Here is a 23,169-nt window from a genome sequence, read left to right on the forward strand (position 1 = left end):
CTTCTTTTGGGAAGTGGTTCTGATGGTTATCTTACTGGGAGAAAGCTGAGCGACTTTTCAAAAGAATTTGTATTTTCTTTTCTTAGTAGAAGTGTGTCCTTGGTTGGTGAGAATCTAATGGGGTTTTGGTTGGATTAGGTTCTTCATTAAAGCAAAAGTCCACTTCATTGATGTAACAAACAACGGAATGGGTAGGTTTGCTTAAGTCATTCTGGAGATTACTTGATAAGTACATTAAAAGCCTTAAAACCATGTGCACTGTGACCCGGTAAGTCCCTTTGACACTGTCCTAAGATAAGAACAAGTCTTGCATGCAGCTCATGGATGAGGGTGCTATTCACAATGTTACTGATTATGTTAGAGCTCATAAATAATACAGAACAGTTATAGAAATGCTGGTGTGTCTTGTGGGTAGGACACTGTATATTTGAAAAAGCTTTCCCCAAGAATATTAGAAACCTGCTTGGTAATGTTGAGTAGGGTCAGACCTCAAATTTGTTTTAGACATTTGTTCTTACTGTTACAAGTGGACGGATGCTCAGAGAGGCTGAGAATTCTTGTTCTAGCTATATATACCATGTGGGTAAAATTTTAACCAATTAAAAATGGCATGTATCTGTTCTCATCTACAGTTTTAGAAGTAGTAATTAAACTAACTTATGGAGAAACTGATCATTTTAATGAATGCACTGGGTGAAATTAAACTGAAAATCAGGTGTTACATGTGAAAAGGCTTTTATTTTTTAATTTGCTGTAGGTGTGGGAGTCTATATAGCTGAGCAGCACAAGTACTTGGCTAGCATGCACAGGGCCCTTCCATTCAACCCAGTGTCACAAACAAAAGTTGTATAGAAGATACCTTTAAGAATTTAGAATCCCTGAAATCATTAATTATACAAATATATTCTTTCTTGAATGAAAGGGTGTTCCCCCCCTTTTTTTCTTTTATTTATGTGCATTGGTGTTTTCCCTGCATGTATATCTGTATGAGGGTGTCTGGTACTCTGGAACCAGAGTTAAAGACAGTTGTCTGCTCCCTTTGGGTGCTAGGAATTGAACTCGGGACCTCTGGAAGAACAGCCAGTGCTCTTAACTGCTGAGCCATCTCTCCAGCCCTGAAAGGGTGTTTAGGAGGGGGGGAAGTTAGGGAAAAAAATGTGTAATAAAGATGGAAGGGTAAAAACGAAATTTTTCACTAACTGAAATTTGCCAAATATTTGGCAAAGCAAATGCACCAGTCATGGCTATTTGGCAAGTGTTCTTTTGGTGTTTTCTTGGTGCTCTGAGATCTCCGTGTATGTATACATGTTCATGGAAAAGGCACTTGAATGTCTACAGTTCTAAGTTTTATAAAAAGGGAATATTGCCCACAGAGGCCAGAAGAACCTGTGCGCCCCCCCCCCCCCAGGTGAGCTCCCATTTGCATGCTGGGAATGAACTTGGGTCCTCTGCTAGGGGGAACAGCACTCTTAACCTCTGAGTCATCCCTCCAGCCCCACACAATTCTTGAAAAGTGCATTTTCGGCTCTTATATAGCTATTAGAGCATGTTACTGTCGGAAAATGAAGGATTAAAATGCCTTTATTGATAAAATGAATGTTTTCCTTTGACTTGAAATTTGATGTGCCCCACGTTCAAAGGATGACTTTAATTCTAATTGGCACAATCTTTGTTGTTGTTACATTGTTTGGTGTGTACGGATGTAATAGAGCTTTTGTTTCACAGTGATGAGGACAGGAATTTGATCCTCAGCACACATGTAATCGCTTTCAGTGTCCAGGGCCATTCTGCTTGTCCTTCCCCGACCCCCAACACCCTTGCGCTCGCCAGCGGACATCTGTCACGTGTGCATTTGTAATCCTAGAGCAGGGAACCAGGTCGGAAGGATGGTGGACCTGCCTCAAAGGCCTTTGGGGGGGGCACCAACTGGAAGTTGTCCTCCGCACAAGTGCAGGGGTGCACACACCTGAAAATGAGACCGGGTCTCCCCAGGTCTCCGGTCTTCCAACCTCAGCCCCAGGACCCAGCAATAATATGGTAGATGCTGATATAATAAAGTGTCACGGTTCTCATCACTATTGAGAGCAGACAGATGATGGACAGGCTGATTGATCCTTCTGTCCTGAGTGATCTTAAGTTTAGTCCTGCCTGCCGGAGCGATTATCCACAGGGAGGGAAACGGACGACCCTCTGGTTGGGTTACGGGGAACCAGAAAGCGAGTGAGCCGGGGCTCCGGGACCTGGAAACGACTTTGTCTTTGGCTCTGGAAGGCTTAGCCTTCCAGCGTGAGAAACCAGGTTCCCGTTCCCAAGCCCGGCGCATGGCCGCAAGTCTCGCGAGACCTGGGGCGCCCACCTGCGCGACGCCTCAGCGCGGTCGGGCCGGGCGGTTTGGGTGCGCATGCGCTGCCGCGAGGGCGCGGCGTCCCGGCCGGCGGGCTTGCCCGCGCCTCTGCGGCCCGGCGCCTATGGCGTTTCTGGGGTGACGCGCTGGTGGCACCGACTCGCTCTGGGGACGGGGGCCTCACCCATGATCCCTTCGGCGACCTTCTTCTCCCGGCGCCAGGTGAGCGCCGCTGCCCCGGGACGCGGTGCAGAGAGGGCACGGAGCGGCCGTTTGCTCAGCCCGACAAAACCCGGGGCCGGGCTGACGGCGACGGCGACGACGAAGCGCGAGCACCCGGGCATTGCTGTTGAACGTTGGCAGGGACCTTGCCCTCCCTCGCCTACTTCGCGGTAGCCCGGCGAGGGGACGGACCGTCTCACAACGTCACTTTGACGGTCCCGAAAGGGAAGTTGCCCGAGGTTTGCATGTGTGCATCCGCGTCGGGCGAGGCGAACGCGCTGGATGCTCGGCTCCTCGCCCGCCCGCCCGTTTTCCTCCGCCGAGCTCCGTGCCCCTTGCCTGCCCTTCCTATAGACTGGAATTCAAGTGTTGTGACTTGGAATTCCAAGTCCTTTCGTGTGGGTGTGTTAGTTACTAGTAAGTGTAAACCATTATTATGTATAAGTCCTTTTCAAAACGCTGTGGTCATACACGTGAGTCCCCGATGAACTTGTACCGCCCTTCACACCCCGTGTGTCTCCCTGCCTCTGCCTCCTGAGTCCTGAGGAGCTAGGTATGAGCCACCGTGTCCCAGCTTTAATTATTGTCTTTAAGTTAGAATTAGCTTAGTGGTAGAGTTGCCAGGAGCGCGTGAGTTCCAGTCCTGCTCTCCACGCATAAAAACAGAACATAATTCGGCACCATATGGTTTACAGTACATTTCATAGTAGCACAGTGGATAAAGGTTCGTTAAACCTGGCCTGATGAATTGTGTTTGATCCCCGGAGCTCAAATGGTAGGAGAGAACCAACTTCTGAAAGTTGTTCTCTGACACCCCCCCCCCCAAACACACACACACATACATGAATTAAGCCAGGTGTGGTGGTGCACACCTTTAGTCCCAGAAAGTACTTGGGAGGTAAAGGCATACTGATTCCTGTGAGTTCAAGGCCAGCCAGGGCTGCATAACAAGACCCTATCTAATTGTAATTAATAGTAACAACAACTAATGTTGAGAGATTACTATAATCGAGGCACTTATAAAGCCACAGGCCTGTAATCTCAGATACTTTGGAAGCTGGAAAGTTCGAAGCCACAGAGCCTAAGGGGAGGGCAATTTAGTGAGACTACATCTCAAAAGGTATTTCCTTAAAAAGCTGTGGGAACTGGAGAGATGTTTCAGCAGTTGGTCAGGAGCATTGGCTGCTCTTCCAAAAGACCTAGGTTTGATTCCCAGCGCCTATCTGGTGGCTCACAAATGTCTATCATTTCATTTCCTGCAGACCTGATACCCACTTCTGACCTCCACAGGCACTGAGCTTGGAAGTGGTACACAGATACATATGCAGCAAAACACTCTGCGGTACCATCCCACCCCTTTAAAGATTTGTTTTTTATGTGTTTGGATGTTTTGTCTGTATGATATCTGTAGACCACATGTATGCCTGGTGCCTGGGGAGGTAAGAAGAGGGGCATCAGATCCCCAGTACTAGAGGTACAGACAGTTTTGAGTTTCTGTGTGGGTGCTAAGAATCAAACCTGTGACCTCTGGATCCTTTCTGCCCTTGTTTTTAACTAGATATTTTGAGTTTGGACAAGCAGCAATATTAAATTGCCCTTGATAGATTGAGTGCATTTCAATAATTTGTCTGTTAATAGTAGGTTTTAATTATTGTCTGTCTCTTATTATTTTTGTTATTGTTGCCGTAATATCTCACTATATAGTCCTAGCTGTCCTGGGACTTGACATGTAGACCAGGCTGGCCTTGAACTCATAGAGATCCACTACCATTACCTTTGAAGTGCTGGGACTAAAGACTTGTACCACCATATCCAGCTTAAATTTTCTCCACCTCACCCCCCCACAGGGTTTCTCTGTGTAGCCCTGGCTGTCCTTGAACTCACTATGTAGATCAGGCTGGCCTCAAACTCACAGAGATCCACTGGCCTCTCCCTCCCAAGTGCAAGGATAAAAGGTATGCGCCACCACAGCCTGGCTATTTTCTTATAGATTAAAATTAACATTCTTTGACAAGAATTATTTATAATATTGTTAAAAACAATTATTTCATGTTTACCTTTCCTTGATTTCTCCAAAATTTCTAGGCTGGGAGTAGATTGGGACTGTAACTCAGTTAGATCACATGCTCATTAATGCTCTGGGTTTGAGCTCCAGGACCACACATACAGAAAGGTTGCCATAGGGGTCTGTGTGTGTGAGTGTGTACATGCGTGCTGCAGGGCACAGAAGGGCAGAGTAGGGAATAGCATTGTTGACTGGAACAGGAAGATGGACAGCAAAGCAGGAAGCCGCAGAAGCGGAGTGTGCTGTGGTTAGCCAGAGGTTTTGGAAATGGTCCTACTCTCAGAACTGTGTGGTCTGATGGAAGATGATGGCGGCAGACTGTGTGGTATAACTTGCTGTATCGCTCTTAAATGAGGATAAAACTCAATTTCACAATTCAGAGTTGGCAGCGAACGAGTATAATTGTTTGGAGATATGTTGTGGCTGATGTGTGGTATCGCGTTTCTCTTGATTCACAACCACCCTCCATGTTTAGAACATCGGGTCAGAAGTTGAGAATTCCACTATTGAAAAACAGCGGAAGGAGCTGCAGCTGCTCATCGGAGAACTGAAAGATCGAGATAAAGAGCTCAATGATATGGTCACGGTGCACCAGAGACAGCTTCTCTCATGGGAAGAGGATCGGCAAAAAGTGTTGACGCTGGAGGAACGTTGCAGCAAATTAGAAGGTCAGAAACACACGCAGCTCCGTCTGTCTGTCTGTCTGTCTGAGTGCTGACACCTAGGTAAAGAACTCAGCTCCTGGTGTCCCCGAGTCCAGTCCTGTTGAAGATGGGCGGACTTGATAAACAGCCACGTGGGAGAGTGCTGGCCAGAGCTACAGTTAGCGTGGAGGGAAGGCTGTGGGGGTAGCCCAGTGGTAGGAAATGCTCAAAGCCCTGACTCGCCACAGTCATTTTATAAGACATAGACGGGGTGGCAGGATGGCTCAGCAGGTAAAGGTGCTTGCTGCCTGAGTTCAGTTCCTAGTACCTAAACAGTAGAGAGAGAGAGAGTTGGCTCCACAAGTTATCCTTTGAATTTTACAACATATAGATATGTTCTTATAAATATACCATAAATAAGCCGGGCAGTGGTGGCGCACACTTTTAATCCCAGCACTTGGGAGGCAGAGGCAGGCGGATCTCTGTGAGTTCGAGGCCAGCCTGGTCTACAAAGCGAGTTCCAGGAAAGGTGCAAAGCTACACAGAGAAACCCTGCCTGGAAAAACCAAAATAAATAAATAAACCATAAATAAATATTTTTTAAAAATTTATGTGTATGAGTGTATGTATGCCTGCACAATATGCATGCAGTGCCAGAGGAGGTCAGAAAAGGGTGATGAATCCCCTGAGACTGGAGCTATAGGTGCTTATGAACCATTATATGGGTGCTGGGAATCGAACCTGGATCCTCTAGAAGAACAGTAAGTGCTCTTAACTACTGAGCCATTTCTTCATCCCCTAAATATAATTTCAAAAAACTCAAAATAGTGCTGGGAATATAGTGTTAATCCCACTAAATGAGAATAAAGACCATTACTCAAATTCTTTGGTCAAATATGCAAGCTTTATTTTCCATCAGACACAGCTGTCTTCCTAAAAGGGGCTTTGAGTAAATAGCATCAAACATAGGAGACAGTAGGGTTTATATAACCCAAAAAACTGCAATCAATACCAGGGAGTTTTCAAGGGTTTGGAGGTTTCCAGAGGAATTTGTGTTACATAGGAACTTGGCTGAAATTTCAAAATTACTTGACAAAACATCTTATCAGGGTGGAAGTTAGGTATTGTGGTGATATATTGTGTACCCTAATAGATTTGCCTGAAGATCAGAGAACAGGACAAGCCACTAGATTAAACATAGAAGCCAGGCAGTGGTGGCACACACCTCTAATCCTAGCACTTGGGAGGCAGAGATCTGTTTGCATCTCAGTGAGTTCAAAGCCATCCTGGACTATATGAGACTGACTCAGTCTAAGAGAGAAACAGAGCCAGGCAGTGGTGGCACACACCTTTAATCCCAGGATTTGGGAGTGTTGGGATTAAATCTTTAATCCCAGCATTAGGAAAATTGAGACAGGAAATGATATGGTAGGCAGAGAAAGGCATATAAGGCGTGAGGAGACAGGAACTAAAGTCTTTTGGCTGAGGAAGGCTTTTCAGGCTGAGGAGTCCTAGAGGTAATAGGTGGCTTGTTCCTTTGTCTCTCTGGTCTTTCAGCATTTACTCCAATATCTGGTATTGTTTTTTTTAATTAAAAGACCATTTAACATTCAAGTTACAGGTCTAGGGTATGGAACAGGTCAAATTCTAGAAAATGAGTCAAGACCTGGTCATATCCAAGTTTTATTTTGACCTTATAACAAGATGGCTTTTAATCTTAAAGTAGAGTCAGGCTGGTCCATCAGTAGCTCAGTTGGTAGAGTGCTTGCTTAGCATGAATGAAGCATTGGGCTCTATCCCTGACATCATATAAAACCAGGATGGTCAGTGGAGGTCAGATGACCAGAAGTTCAAGGTCACCTTTGGCTACGGTAAATTTGAAGCCAGCCTGGAGTTCTTGAAACTTTTCTCAAAAATTCGGAAAATAAAAATAAAAAAGCAGAATACAAGTATAAAAGATTGCTAATTGAAAGTAATATAAATAGGGCCTGAAAGATGGTTTAGTTGGTAAAGGCACTTGTTGCCAGACCTGGGGACTTTAGTTCAGTCCCCAAGAGCCTCATGGTGGAAAGAGCGAACCAGCTCTCACAAGTTGACCTCTGACCTCTGCACACACTGTGACACACATGCATAAGCATGTGCACACACACAATAAATGTAATTTTAAAAAACTATAAGTAGTATAAACAGCCAGGTGTGGTGGTACACACCTTTAATCCCAGCACCGGGGAGGTAGAGGCAGGCAGATCTGTATGAGTTCTAGGCCAGGCTGGTCTACATAGTTCTAGGACAGCCAGGGCTACAAAGAGACCCAGTCTCAAAAAAAAAAAAAAAAAAAAGGTAGTATAAAGATACTTCTTTAAATAACACAGATTGTATCTAGCCATCAATACCTAGTTTTTGAAGTAAGCAGGATTGGGGCTGGGTATGCACATTAGTGGAGGTGCTTCTTAGCACCCAGAGGGCTCTGTTAATCTTCAGTGCCACATACAAGAGGAAGCCTTAATAAGTTCTTCATGGAAAGAGGAACATTTAATAACCAGTCAGTATATTAGTATGTCCTCATTCTCATTAGTAAGTAGGGAAACACAAACCATAATGATAGACCGTTGAACGTTCGTTAGACTGGCAAGAGCCATCAGGTGTTGGTAAACCAAGCTGGAGTCAACTCTGCAGCTATGCCAGTCTGCCTCTTGGTACCTGACCTGGGGAGCCGTGGAGGCTCAGACCTTGCTAGCCCACGTATGGGAAGATAGAGAGCCACAGGAGGGCTATGCACTGCTCATGGGAGTAGGTTACCGCAATTATTTCACAGTGCCTAGTCAAGCTGAAGACATACATACCCTACAAGAAAGGGTCTAAAGTCTGAAAGATGTTCTAGCTGTGGTCCAGCCATTCCACCTCCAGAAATTGTCACTTTAGCTGCCTAAAGAACCTAGTAAATGCAGATTGTGGGCTGAGGAATATGACTCACTGGGAAAATACTTGAAGCCCTGGGCTCCATCCCTGGCAACCCCTGGCCTCACCCCCAAAATAGGAGATTCTGATATAATAGGTTTGGGATTAAGAGTCTGCATTCTTTTTGTTTGTTTGTTTTGTTTGTTTGTTTTAATTAAAAAACCCTTTTTAAAATTTTAATGTATATGGGGTTTTTGCCTCCATGTTTGCCTGCTCACCACATGTGTACAGTGTGTTCAGAGGCCAGAAGAGGGCGCTGGATCCCTGGGACTGGAGTTAAGGTTGTAAACTATCATGTGGGTAATTGGAATCGAACCTGGGTCCTCTGAAACAGCAGCCAATTCTGTTATCCACGGAACCATCATCTCTCTAACCTCTTCTTCTTCTTTTTTTTTTTTTCCAAGACAGGATTTCTCTGGGTAACATTCTTGGCAGTCCTGGAACTTGGTTTGTAGATCAGGCTGGCCTCGAACTCAGAGATCTGCCTGCCTCTTCTTCCTAAATGCTGGAATTAAAGGCATGCACCACCACGGCCCAACAATCTCTTATTTATTTTTTAAATAGATTAATTTATTATTTTTATTTTATGTGTATGGGAGCTTTGCCTGGATGTATGTATGTGTGTTGCACACGCGCCTGGTACCCTCTGAGGCCAGGAGAGGGCATTGGATCCCCTGGAACTGATAATACAGGTAGTTGTGAGCTGCCATGTGGGTGCTGGGAACCAAACCCAGGTCTGCAAGAGCAACACTGAACCATTGCTCCAGCCTTTACTTTCTCATTATTCCATGGGGGTGTGTAGGCATGTGCACACGGCTAAGTGCTGACTCCTGAGAGGGTGCTGGTGAGAGTCTGATCCTCGAGAGCTAGAGTTACAGGCAGTTGTGAGCCACCCAGTGTGGGGGCCAGGAACCAAACTTGAGTTCTCAGCAAGAGCAGTCTCAGTGTAAGCTCTTAACTGCTGGGTCACCTCTTCAGCACTTGTTTTTGTCTTTTCTTTCTTGTTTTTTAATTTTGGAAAGGGTATGCTGTAATTCAGGCTGGTTTTGAACTTGCTTTGTAGCAAAGGATGATCTTGGGCTCCTCATCTTACTGTCTTCACCTGCCTGGTGCTGGGCTGCTGGGATTACAGATGCCATGCCTCGGGTAGGGGTCTCATTTCTAGCAATTTCCCCAATGATGCTAGTGCTTCAGGGGCAAGGACCAGATTTTGAGTAGCAAAGCAGAAAAGTCCCAGGACACATGTAAATGATCATTCAGAGCAGCACCATTTAACAGCTGCAAAGTAAGCATAACATAGATAATCACCTAGGTAGATGTAGAGTAGATAAATGCATGTTGGAGTTATAATTAATAGACTCCTATTGCAGCGTTAGTGATGAACACAAGTTATAGCATGGGTGGCCCTCAGGATCTAATCTCAGCAAAACAAGTGAAGGGACAAACTCCTGAGTATAACTGCATCTGTGTCCGGCTCAGACTGTGCTTTGGGGTGGATGCAGAGCAAGGTAGAGAACATTAACAGTAAAAAACTTGGTGGTCAGCAAGTGCCTGGCACACCATCCTCAGCATGAGGGGTAGGTGGGCAGCAAGGAAGGGACCATTCTAAGATCAGGGCAGTGGCTTGGAAAGTGGAAATTAGAGAGATTATGTTTAGGAAGGTGTCTTCTGGGTTAGTGCCAGTGTTTATTTCTGGAATACATGTTAGGTATTGTTCATTTCACAATAAGATGGTTTTTAAAACATTTAACACACCTTTACTCTGTGATCTGATTTTGAAAAAATGTTGCCTATTACATCTCAGTGCAGACACAGTGATTGAAAAATTTCCCTCAGGTGAGCTGCATAAAAGAACTGACATCATCAAGTCTCTCATGAAGAAGGTCAAAATGCTTGAATCCAATCAAATAGAATGTCAGACAGCTCTTCAGAAGACTCAGCAACAGCTTCAGGAAATGGCTCAAAAGGCTACACACTCTGCCCTCCTCTCGGAAGACCTTGAGGTTGGTTGTAATTTTTAATGAACTTCATTAGTCCATTTCAGTTACAGAAAAATGAACTTTAAATGTCACCATTAAAAATGGCCTGTGTGTATGGAAGTGTGTAGTGTGTGTTCTGTCCGTCTTGGCTTTGTGTTCTCCCAGCTTTCTGGCTAGCTGCACAGCACTGTTCTGTCCTGGAGGTGAAGTTTCATCATAGCCCATAAAGGGCTTTGCTGTTTGGTTTAGAAGCATTGTCCTTTTTACCAACAATGGCTTATTTCAGAAAACCTCCTTTCTTGAGGTCTGAAATAAGTACCTTCAAGTTTTGGTAGCTTCAGATTTGGCTTTCTAGATTCTGAACCCCTCTCTTGTCCTCCCCTGCCCTCCCCTCCTCTTCCTTCCCTCTCCTTCCTCCCTTCCCTTTTCCTCTCTCTCTCTCCTTTCCCCTCTTCTTTTCCTGTTGTGGAGATTAAACCCAGGGCCTTGAAGAAGCAAGTGCTTTACATTCCCAGTCATTTTTCCATGTCTCCTTTAGTCTCCTCTAGCTAGTGTTGAACTGTGGTCCTCCAGTCTCAGCCTCTCTCTCAAGTGCTGAGATTAGCCTAAGCTCTGTCTGATACGATAAACACACACATGCCCAAGCTAGTAACATATCTGGGGTAAAATTGGTAACATCAAGTTTTCAGTATTTCATTCTTTGTTTTTTTTTTTTTTTTTTTTTTTTTTTTGTTTTTTGTTTTTTTTTGTTTTTTTTTTGTTTTTTCAAGACAGGGTTTCTCTGTGTAGCTTTGAGCCTTTCCTGGAACTCACTTGGTAGCCCAGGCTGGCCTCGAACTCACAGAGATCCGGCTGGCTCTGCCTCCTGAGTGCTGGGATTAAAGGCGTGTGCCACCACCGCCCGGCTAGTTACCCTCATTCTTTCTTTACTATTTGTTTATTGTTGGATTTTTTTTGTTTTGTTTTGTTTTGTTTTTTTGAGATAGTCTCACTATGTAGCCCAGGCTGGTCTCAAACTGGTAATCCTTCTGCCTCAGCCTCCTGAATGCTATGATTACAGTTTGTGACACTGTGCTCAGCTAAGCTGTATATTGTAGAACAGTTTTAGGGTTACAGCAAAATTGTATGGCAAGTACAGAGTTCCCATGTCTGCTATATCCACACACTCAGCCTCCCCCACTTCTGAGGCCCTGCAGCACAGTGGTCTGTCTGTTATAACTGGTGAATGTGAGTGGACACATCATTACCAGCTCAAGTCTAGTTAGAGAAAGAACGGCTTACTTTTTGTGTTTTGCTTTCTATAGGATTTTTGCAAATGCATATTGGCATATTGAACGAAATCCAGGATAAAGGTTTTTTTTTAGCCTGGATATTAAAAAAGATGTGCAGAATTCACTAAGGCTACTTCCTTGATGAAAATCCAGTTCTCATTTATTTATTATCTTCTTTACTCCCAGCCTAGAATTATGAATAAAAAATAGGAAAAGGACACAAGTCATGAAAGAAGATGTAATTTATGTTTTTTCTAGTTTCAACTATCATAGATTTTTTTTCTTTTTTTTTTGTGCTAGATAGTAATTGTAATTGACAGTGAATGTGTAAAATCATAAGCAAAGCTCCATGACTTCAGAACAGCCACTCTGTGTTCATGGAGAGGCATAGAATTTGGGACTGGGCTAGTTTTTGAGTGGCTTCCTTAAACCATCTGTGTGGTGTTTTATTTGTGAGTTAACTAAAATAAAATGATGTTACTTAAAAATAAATGTTTATCAACTTAACCTATATAAATCAGTACAGGTTAGAACAGTTGTTAAGTATTGAGAGAAGGCTCGAGTCAATAGGAGAATAGGTATTTGCCTTCTTTTTTGACGATTGTTTATTTAGCCCACTTTGTGTGTAACTGTTTGCCTTTTCTAACCTGCTTTTCTTGTTATCTGAAAATACAGTTCTATGATAACGTTCCGTGAAGAGGTTCCGTGGACAAATCATCTGTGTAGCACTGAAGTCAGCATTTGTGCATTTTTTGTCTTGTCTCCTCCTGATGGCAGTGGTGCCTTTGTCACCTTTTGGAAGGTTGACATTTTGTTTTTGTTTTGAGTGCAAGTAGTAGCTTGCTTTTCACTTCACAAATATATATATATATATATATATATCTCCCCAGTAAAAGATAGATAACATAGTGTGTTACCATCCAGGCTCTATTGAAGCATTTGCTTCCCCCACCCACAATCAAAATAGATACAGTTGGTGGGGACCGGCCAGTAATAATGTGTGGAGTCTTTAAACCAAGAGTAATTTTTTACATTTGAAAATGACTCGTTGACAAGCAGCTGAGTTAAGTGAACTGACTTGGCTTGTCTCTCAGGAGGCAATAGGGTACAGGTGGTGGGCATGCGAATCTGTGCAGTCCAATCTCAGTGGGTGTGAGCACTCGATGGTGCCGGCACACCTCATCATCTGTGTGTCAGTTTCCCGGGCATTGTGTCAGCCAGTTAATCCCCTAGCTCTTAGGCAGTAAATGCAATGTTTCCTCCTCATTTCCCCCCTTTAAGATTTTATACTATGTCTTGTTTAAAGGCCTCTGAATGTATGTGTATGTGTTATTAAAACATTTTTCTCAGTTGAAAAAAAAAAAAACATCAAATTTAAAAAATAGAGACACGAGTGTTGACTGTAGTCAGTAACATAATGAGAGCACCCACAGACTCAATATTTTTGTGTTGTTCCCTTGTAGGCTAGAAATGAAAATCTCAGCAGCACGTTAGTGGAACTTTCTGCTCAGGTAGGACAGTTGCAAGCTAGAGAACAGGCTCTCACGACCATGATAAAGCTGAAGGTAAGTGAAATGCCATACCTCCACTCCCAGGGCACTCTGTACTGACAGAGCTCACCCACACACCCCGGCTCTCCCCAAGTCCTTAGCAGCCCAGAAACAGAGCTGCTACTGTTGCGAATTTCAACTTCCTCTTTTAAAAATGAAAGAAAGCGTGGGGCAGTGGTGGTGCATGACTTTAATCCCAGCACTCAGGAGGCAGAGGCAGGCGGATCTCTGTGAGTTCGAAGCCAACCTGGTCTACAAAGCCAGTTCCAGTACAGCCATGACTGTTACACAGAGAAACCCTGTCTTGAAAAAAAAAAAGCCAGAACAAAAAGAAAAAAGAAAAAGGTTACACAGTGCTCCCAAAGCTTCTGCACTCCATCTCAGTGAGTCCGTCCCTCCCAGGTACCTGCTGTAGTCTCCTGAAGATAGTGACCCTTAGATGCTCGCTAGTCTTTTAGTAAAACAAGAGAACTGGCAGCTGGCAGATGCTGGTACAGTGAAGCACGGGCTCCTCAGAGACAGGGCGCTCCTCTGCCGCATGCATCTTTGGCAGTTGCTAAGCAGGGGATGATGTTGGTGTAGTGGGACATTTGTATGAATTCATCTGTAATTTTCCCCCAGCATTAACGCTGGGACATGATCATGAGCAACCTTTCTGAAAATTAAAGAGAAAATATTAAAATCTGTAGAGTTAGCTTTAGTGAAAATAGTGACCAGCATGATGTCCATCACGGCACTGGCAGAGCCTGTGAAAAACTGAAGGTGTTTCCAGGTGTCCCCATGTTAGGGCAGTGTGTCCATAAAGAAGCAGCATGCCCTCGATCAGAGTTCTAATGGAGGTGAATGGTCTTCGCTAGAAGCACATGCTTATCCTGACATACTTAGAAAGACTGAAACAGGAACTCCCAGGTTCCTTGTTTAAGACTCACAGGGATTGAAGGAATTGTCTCTTTTGTTATTGGCTTAACTGCTTATTATTTTTAAAGTTAGACACAAAGTTTTTGGTTTTTGTTTGTTTGTTTTTGTTTTTTGTTTTTTCAAGACAAGGTTTCTCTATGTAACAGCCCTGGAACTTACTCTGTATCACTCTGTAGACCAGATTGGACTCGAACTCACAGAGATCCACCTGCCTCTGCCTCCTGAGTACTGGGATTAAAGGCATGCGCCACCACCAACCCAGCTTGTGTACTGTTTTAATAAAACAGTTTTTTAAATGTATGGCAGTGGGATCTGAACCCAGGGCCTTTTACATGCTAGGTAAGCACTCTAATACTGATCTACATCCTTAGCCCTTCTACTGTTTTTAAAGATTTTGTTTTGTTTTGTCTACTGGCCTGAAACTTGTACTGTAGCCCAGACTGGCCTAGGACTCATTGATCCTTCTCCCTTAGCCTCCAGAATGCTGAGAGTCCATCCTGCCCAGTCTTCCTCGAGCTATTGAGTGGTTTGCCCCAGTTGTTTTCTCTCCATAAGCCCTCCAAGCCTGTGAGGATTTTATCAGGCTGCATGTGTGGTGCTGTGGGAGCAGTGGGTGGGCTCAGGAAGGTATACCTGTTAATCATAGTACTTCAGCAAGTGTCCCTGAGTCTGAGGAGTGAACCTGGGCAAGTGCTCTGCCACTGAACTACCTTAGCCGCTTATTGTTGTACATTAATTATGGGTAGAATTGCTTTTCAACCATAAAAGTTTCTAATGCAGCATGTTGGTCGGATGAGATTTTAAGAGTCTGTCCTTTTAACAAGCTGAATGTAGGTAGGAAATGTTGGCCCCATGGGACTTAACCTGTCATCCAGAGAATAACATCCCCATGGAAGAGCAGCCAACCCCTTACTTGCTGAACATTCTAGCCTGGCCATCAAATTGTCTGATTTTTGCTGGTTGTGGTGGCGCACACCTTTGATCCCAGTACTGGGAGGCAGGGCCAGGCAGATCTCTGTGAATTTGAGGCCAGAGCGGTTGGTCTACAGAGCGAGTTACAGGACAGCCAGGGCTATGTAAAGAGACCCTGTCTAAAAAAAAATGTCTGATTTTCAACTTTTCAAGAAAAGTAAGGTGTCGTGACAGCACATGGTTCCCCAGACCAGCCAACAACATTGAAATGGCTGCTTTAGCACCATGGTCAGATAAGAATTGTTTGTGCTGGGCGGTGGTGTGGCGCACACCTTAAATCCCAGCACTCGGGAGGCAGAGCCAGGTGGATCTCTGTGAGTTTGAGGTCAGCCTGGGGTACAGAGTGAGATCCAGGACAGACACCAAAGCTACACAGAGAAACCCTGTCTTGAAAAAACAAAAAAGAAATGAAAAACAAAAAAGATCTTTTTTTGTGTCTACTGATTTCTTTGCCACTTGGTGCTACCATAGAGTTACAACAACTGAGTTAACCTGAAAGGTGTTTAGAAAGGAACTCACTGCACAGTACAGTCTAATTAAGAACAGCCTAACTGATTATTTAGAATTTAAAAATTTAGACTAACCACTGCTGACTAGCCCGACAATCTGAGTTCAGTCCCTGGGACCCACATGGTAGAAGGAGAGAACTGACTCCCTACAAATTGTCCTTTGACCTCCACACACACAGGCTGTGGCATGACAACACCAAGCTCCTCCCCTCCACCCTCCACCAAATAAAAATAAGTGTAAGAGCAGACCACCACACACAAAAAATAAATGTAAAAATTTAACTTAAAAAAAATCTAGACTAACAGTTTTCTCCTTGGTTTTTAGGACAAAGATATTATTGAGGCAGTCAATCACATTTCAGACTGTTCGGGTAAATTTAAATTGTTAGAGCATGCTTTACGTGATGCTAAGATGGCAGAGACTTGTATTGTGAAAGAAAAGCAAGATTATAAGCAGAAATTGAAGGCACTTAGGTTTGAAGTCAGTAAACTGAAAGGTAAGGAAATAATTTAAGATAGTAGTACCTTGTCTTGGGAGTTTATTTCTTCTGAGTTCCCTTAGTCTTATACTTGAAAGTGGGTTTATTCCTGGCTATAGATCCTAACATGCAATATCTGTTTCATTTATATAGAATTGTGCCATAAGTTTTGTGATACAAGATAACAGAATTGTGGTTAAACTGCACCTTTTCCCTCAGAGCTGAGGACTGAACCCAGGGCCTTATCTTTGGTAAATCCCCAACCCTGCATCATATTTTTAAGGGACTCCTGCTTCAGTTCACTTGACTCTATCAGCTAGCTGTTGCTGGGACATGCTGTGTAATAAACAATGCAATGTAAGTGCAGCAGTTGTTAAACTGGAGCCGCTGGAGTTGGTCCACATGAGTTGGTTTAGCCTAGACCCAGCTAGGCTTCTCACAGACTAGTTCTGTTTCAAGTGTCTCTTCTCCTCACCCATGGGCTAGTCAGAGCATCTCTTCCCACAGTGAGGGCAGAAACTTGAAAAAGAACAGAAACGTTGGAAGATTTTTAAGGTTTAGGCCTGGACCTGCCATGGTGCCACTCTGCTTCGTAAGCACCTCATGTGGCCGAACCCAAAGTCAGTCAGTGGGGAACTGCTCAGCTCTTTGGGGGAGAAACATGTAAAATCTTATCAGGGGAGTTGAGGGATCTTGCAAATGCCTTTTGGGTGGTTTTCTAGTTTTGTTCTAGGTACTTCTGTGACTCACTTCTTTCTGATTCTTGATGTCTTCTAGTGAAAGATAGACCAAATGCCGTGTGTGTGTGTGTGTGTGTGTGTGTGTGTGTGTGTGTGTGTGTGTGTATAAGAATACCCATGATAGTGTCAGTTTACATTGATCTGTGAGGACCTAGAAGTAGGCCTACTCCTCTCTGGTCTCCCCCACCCCCGGGGGGCAGCTTGACCAGCGTGTGGGTGCTGAGGTGACCGTGGGACTGAGGAGCTATGGCTCTAGCCTCACATCTGCACCATTTTATAAATGGTGCCTGGTCAGGTTAGAGGACTGACTATTTCATAAGCCTCTGAGGAGCTGCCCCAGAGCCACAGCTTGAGGAAGTTGTTCTCACGCCTGTCCAGGGTGAAATGCTTCATAAGACAATGGCGGGCCTGGAGAGATGGCTCAGTGGTTAAGAGCACTGGTTGCAGAGCACTGGTTGCTTTTCCAGAGGACCTAGGTTCAATTCCTAGTGTCCACATGACAGCTCACCACTGTCTGTCAGTCCAGTTCCAGGGGATCCAACGCCCTCACAGATATACATGCCGTAAATGCAGGCAAAATACCAATACACATCAAATAAAAACAAATCATTAAAGACAGTAGCTTAGTCTTCCTGGACATAGTCAAGCATGAGTATAATGTGGAGAAGATTGCTGCCTACTCTCAAATTAAGTTGTTGAGATTCCGAGATCTGAGCCAGGCATAGCAGTACAGGTACTAACACTTGAGAGGTAGAGGTAGGATCGTCAGTTCAAAGTCATCCTCCACTACATAGGGATTTCAGAGGCCAGCCTCAGCTACAGGTGACCCTGTCTCAGCCCCATCTCCTAAATCTGAAATTGTTATCTTGACCAATTTAATGTAACAGTCTGAGGCTACAGAGATGGCTGCTCAGAGGTTAAGAGCACTGACTGCTCTTCCAGAGGTCCTGAGTTCAATTCCCAGCACCCACATGGTGGCTCACAACCATCTGTAATGAGATCTGGTGCCCTCTTCTGGCCTGCAGGGTCACATGCAGGCAGAACATTGTATACATAATAAATAAATCTAAAAAAAAAAAAAAAAAAAAAAAAAAAAACCAAAAAAAAGAAAAAAAAAAACAAAACAGTCTTGACCTTACCATGCCTTCACCAATGGTCATAAGTTCTTTCTCCATTTATAACATCAGCTAAAACCATCGTTTCACAAGACCCATAGCAGTAGTGGGGACAGACGGTTTGTCTTTGGGTCAGCACAGCACCAAGGATACACTGTGGGTCATCAGTGTTTATTGAGTTTGTGTGTGTGTCAAGAAGGATGTTCAAAAAGAAGTCTGTTGTGTCAATATTTATATGTTGTAAATATTTGATTAACCCAATATTTATTTCAAACATTTTTTAGAGTAGGGTAATGGGAAATAGAACAGAGAGCACTTAGTGCAGGTTGACTGAGAAAGTAGCTGTGAAGAGCTAGCACTTGAGCTATAACTGGAGTGCAGACAGAACTAGCCAGACCCCAACTGAGGACTCTCTAAGCAGAAGGCCCAGCGTGGATTGTAAGTGGAGCCGTTCCTGGTTTGTTTGTTTCCTTCTTGGAAAATGGAGCTCTGTATTTCTCTTTTCCCAGTTAGGTACACAGACATTCACTTCAGTTTGATGCTTTTGATGCTGTCTGTGTGCCTGGAGTTAGTGATGGATCTCACAGGTTCATGCCCAGGAGACTGTTCCCACTTAAGACACCAGTTCCAAATCCCAGGGGAGGCTCACATACTCGTGACCAACCAACTGGCAGTAAAGCAAGGGTTCCCACAGCCATCTGAGCGGCCGCCACCATTTTCTGAGCCCCAGCATTGAAGAAAGCTCAGGGAAGCACTTTGCCCCATTTCTGGTCTGGCTGAAACTCCGGAGCTGCGGATGGAAGTGGCTTCCTATGCAGAGCTCCTACATCCTCTCCTAAAGCAAAACCTGAACCCACATGTATGTAGCTGGGACTCTCCATCTCAGGTCCTCTGGAGTCTCTATAGAGCTCTGTCTTCCCCTTGGTTTGGAGGCAGGTGAGTAAGGCTGAAAATTCCAGCCCTTGATGGCCTAGGACTAGCTGGTGAACAGAGGGTTCTAGATGCTAGCTGGGGGGGGGATCTGGAAGGGTCCCTGTTTTGTTTCATTTGGCTTTGCTTTGTTTTTTGAGACAAGGTCTTGTCATATAGCATAGCCCAGGGTAGCCTCAAATTTGAACTTTGTGATCCTCCTGCCTCAGCTTCTTAAGTGCTGTCATTAGCAGAGGGACTTCTTTTGAATGGCAAGACATACTCATCAGTCAGAAAATTCCAAGAGATTCAGAATCTGTTCACCAAGATGGAGAACAAAACCCAGATTATGTCTTCTTTATCCCAGAGGCAGTCAAGGAACTGAGAGAAAGAAGAGGAGAGAGGTAGGGAACAGGGAAGGCCATGTCTCTGTGGGCCTCGCTGTTTACAGCAATGAATTTGGGTTTCATCCTGGTGCAGCAGGGAGGGCCTCTTACCAAGAAACGACACAAGGAGTTTTATTTTTAAAGATTGCTCTGGGTCCCCTGAGTGTAGCAAGAGAGGCCAGGCCAGAGCCAGGGAAGCAGCCAGGCCAGAGATCGTGAATGGCCCAGTTGTAGACCGGGCAGCGTCCTCAGAGGCGGCTGAGCACTTGGAGGTTTTGTGTAGTGTCTGGTTCCTAGGAGGCTGGTATTTACCTAAGGAATTTTCTTCCTTCTATGTATGAAGAGGACCTAACTGAAAAGACCACAGAAAACAACGATCAACGAGAAGAGATCATTCGCCTCAAGCAAGAGAAAAGTTGCCTGCATGACGAGCTGATTTTTACTGGTAAAAGAATTGGATTGAAGTGTTTGATAGTTGCATGTTTGTAACCTCAGCTTTTTGTCACAGGCTAAGGGGTGGACACTTCCCTAAAAATAAGGTTTTGGGTGTTTCCCCGTCTTTTGAGGGATTGGTAAGAGACTGGGCTTGAGTTTTTAACATTCTTTTAATATTTATTTATGTATTTTTGGTTTTTTGAGACAGAGTTTAACTGTATAGCCCTGGCTGTCCCGGAACTCACTCTGTAGCCCAGGCTGGCCTCAGACTCACAGAGATCCACCTGCCTCTGCCTCCCGAGTGCTGGGATTAAAGGTGCGCACCACCACCCCTGGGCAAGTTTCAACATTTTTATTCTCTGTCCAAGTAGCTGATTTTCTTCCTGTAAAGTGGAGATACCTCTTGTCCAGCTTGAATGGGTCATTATGCTTCTGAAGAAAACAAACGACTCCTCCTGGAAGCTCACGCTCGGGAAGGCGTGTGGCTCAGTTGGTGGAGTGTCTGCCCGACACACACACAGCCCTGGGTTCAGTCCCCGGCAGTAGCTGGGCCTGGGAGCAGATAACTTGTAATCGCAGAACTTGGAAAGTGGAGGCAGAAGGAGCAGAAGTAACATCATTTCAAAAGCATCTTACAGATTGATGAGGGGAGGTTGTTTGTGATTTCACAAATGCTAAGTAAACAGTCAGGAGTTCAAAGGGCTGGGGTGTAACCTAGTGTGCAGAGTACTTAACCTAGCACTAGACTTACCAGCACTAAAAACTCTTTAGGAATTCAGCACTGAGTTTGCAAATTGATTACCGTCAGTTACTAAGTTGGGGAAACACTCATGTATATGTGTAACTCAAAGTAAGAAAGCTAGGCACGAGTCTTCCTCAGTGATTCAGTGATAAGTGTCCCAAGCCTTCCTGTCACACACCACCATCCCCAGCACTGCCCCTGTCCATCCCACCTGAGACTTCCACTGGTGAAGTCCTCTCCCTTCTCGCTGTGGACATCGAGCTTGTTTATACCCCTGCCCACCAAGGGTTCCCTCATTTCAGCAGGTAGTATGTTAGGAAAACATAGTTTTGGAGGGAAAATTTCAAAGAGAAAAGAAATGAACATTTTTGGCCCAGACATTCTTCTCAATCCCCTCCTTTGAAGAGGAGAATTCCTGCAGTTTAAAGGGAAAACACAGCATTACCTAATTTTCACATACAATGGAATCCTCCATTTTAATCTGGCCTTAAGGATTAGGGTAGGACAGTGCCGGTTTCACCACTAGAGGTCACTGTGTTCATTAGTTCTAGGATTTCTGTCTTAGTTGTGCCTTGTGTGTAACTAAAGATAGACTTTATGGTTGAAATCAGACACTCTGGGTCAGCCTGTATGATTCCACTAAAGCCAAGACAGTCACAGGCCACAGAGAATTAGAACTAAGCAGATGCTGCAAAGACACTGCTTGATTTCCTGTGGTATATTCTGAGGTGTAATGCCAAAGATAATGTCATACAAGTCTTCAACTACCTGCATATCATATTAAGATACATATGTACACATAACACTGTCTGGGACGGTCAGAGGATGACGTCTAGTTTACAGGCTATTTTACACCACCAGCCCACCCTTGATTCATAAATATAAAAGCCTCCTTGATTCGTAAAATGTATGAGACTTGTTAAATAAAACTATAATCCATTTTGGGAAATAACTTTTAAAAACATTCCTTCAACCGATTAACTTTCTACTGAAGACAATTATACGTCATTGTTTCAAAAACAGTTTTTGTATGTTTTAATTATAAAAGTAAATTGAGGTGGCTAGCGATGTAGAGTTGGTAGAATGCTTACCTATTATACCTTGGGTTTATTCCCCAGCATTACAAAAACCAAAGTGTAGCAGGGTGTAGTGGCATGTGCCTTCAATCCCAGCAGGCAAAGACAGAGGCAGGTGGATCGTTGTGAGTTTGGGGCCAGCCTGGTCTACATAGGAAAGCCAAAGCTACATGAGACCCTGTCTCTAAACATACAAAAACAATGAAAAAACCAAGGCAGGTGTGTGTATGTGTGTATTATAGGTATACATCTGTAATTCCAGCACTCAGAGAAGGAGCAAGAGTGCAAGGTCGGCCTCAGTTTATATATAGTCAGTTTGAGGGTGGCCTGGATTATGTGAGACCCTGTATTTAAAAACAAAGTGAGGGCTGGGGATGTAGCTCAGTGGTAAAGCCCTTGTCTAGCATGCCCAAGGCTCTGGGTACACATAAAATAAGTACAGAATTAAATACATGAATAAGAATTGAGGGTGTGCATGCATGTAACTCAGTGGCTGAGTGCCTCCTGCCGAGCATACCCTGAACCCTGGGTTCAGTCCTCAGTGAAACAAAGGGGAGTGGGTAACAAAGAACTTGAAAAGGCTTCCTGTGGTAACATGCTGTCCGTTCTGTGGAAAGACTGTGGCAGAAACTTGACACATTGTATTCAATGTTGGAAGACGGTCTCAAGTTTTACTTTGAAGTTCAGAACTTTGTTTCCTCTTGTTGAAGGTGAAGCTGTTCCATAGACTTAGAGACATGTTTCATTTCTTTGTACCAGCTGGTCGGTCGTGTGGAGCTTGCAAAGAGGAAGATCTTAGTGTGTCTTGCCTGCTATGAATGAAGGCTTGTCCCATTGAAGTTCTACCTCAGGCTATACAGTCAGGACAAGGCAGGCCTCAACTAGACTCAGACCCCAGAGCGCCCTCCTCCATGCTGTGTTGTGTTCACGCAGAGCTATTAGCACAACCTCACGTCTTTCGTTTCTGTAACCAACTTGTAGAAACGGACAGACCCATTGCACTCTGCTCCCTCAGCCTAGCAGCTTTGCAGACCTCTGTCTGGACCAGGAAGCACGGCTGTTTCTGTGAGAGTTGCTTCCTGTGCGGCAGAAGGCTGTTCTAAAATCAGCATTTAGCTGGGTGTGGCAACACATGCCTGTAATCCGAGCCCTGGAGAGGTAGAGGCAGAAGGATCAGGGCTCAGGGCCTACCTTGGCTACTTAAGGTGGTAAAGGTCAGCCTGAATTACACAAGAGTCTGGATCAAAAACACACAGTGGGGCTGCGGAGGTAGCTGAGTGGTGAAGAATACCTACCCTGTAATCCTGAGGACCAGATGGGTCCCAGCGCTCAGCACCAAGCCAGGCATCCTGAAGTTCCCAGCTCTGAGGGGAACAGAGACATGGGATCCTTGAGGCTTGCTGGCTTCTAGCTCAGATCTAACCAGATTCAGGGAAAGACTTTGCCTCACAGAAGTAGGTAGAGACTAGCTAGGCTCTTGAGATGGCTCCAAGCCTGAGCATCTGAGTTCAATACTTGAGACATACACGGTGGAAGGAAGGAACAGATTCTTGCTCTCTGACCTGCACATGTATAACTGTGTGTGGCTCAGTGGGTAGAAATGTTTGCTGCTAAGGCTGGTAAACTGAGTTTAATCCCCAGGACCCACATTGTAGAAGAGAACTAAGTCCCAAATCCTATGACCTCCAGAAGTGTGCATAGCACGTGTGCACTTGCAGTTACTTTAAAAACAAATACAATAAATTATTTGCTCCTTATAAAAATATAGGTGGACCGCAGGCAAGAGCCCCCAGTTGGTTATCAACACCAAGTGGTCAGCCTTGAAATCACATGTGGCTAAGTAATGTTATATGGA

The 23,169-nt window shown here is 44.5% G+C and overlaps 1 protein-coding gene across 7 annotated transcripts in view; it reads left to right on the forward strand.

Annotated features, from left to right (window-relative positions):
* The first annotated feature begins 2,395 nt into the window (after nt 1-2,395).
* Ccdc62 (coiled-coil domain containing 62) overlaps nt 2,396-23,169 on the forward strand; it is a 44,435-nt gene continuing 23,661 nt past the window's right edge. For all 7 annotated transcript variants that reach the window (XM_028885828.2, XM_028885827.2, XM_037198733.1 and 4 more), the window contains exons 1-6: nt 2,396-2,566; nt 5,107-5,299; nt 10,070-10,236; nt 12,947-13,048; nt 15,758-15,929; nt 19,405-19,506. In XM_028885828.2, the coding sequence (XP_028741661.1) occupies nt 2,402-2,566; nt 5,107-5,299; nt 10,070-10,236; nt 12,947-13,048; nt 15,758-15,929; nt 19,405-19,506 (901 nt within the window). In that variant the 5' untranslated portion in view covers nt 2,396-2,401. The remainder of the gene's footprint in view (nt 2,567-5,106; nt 5,300-10,069; nt 10,237-12,946; nt 13,049-15,757; nt 15,930-19,404; nt 19,507-23,169) is intronic.

Source organism: Peromyscus leucopus, chromosome 23 (assembly GCF_004664715.2).
Source record: "Peromyscus leucopus breed LL Stock chromosome 23, UCI_PerLeu_2.1, whole genome shotgun sequence".
NCBI classification, from domain to species: domain Eukaryota; kingdom Metazoa; phylum Chordata; class Mammalia; order Rodentia; family Cricetidae; genus Peromyscus; species Peromyscus leucopus.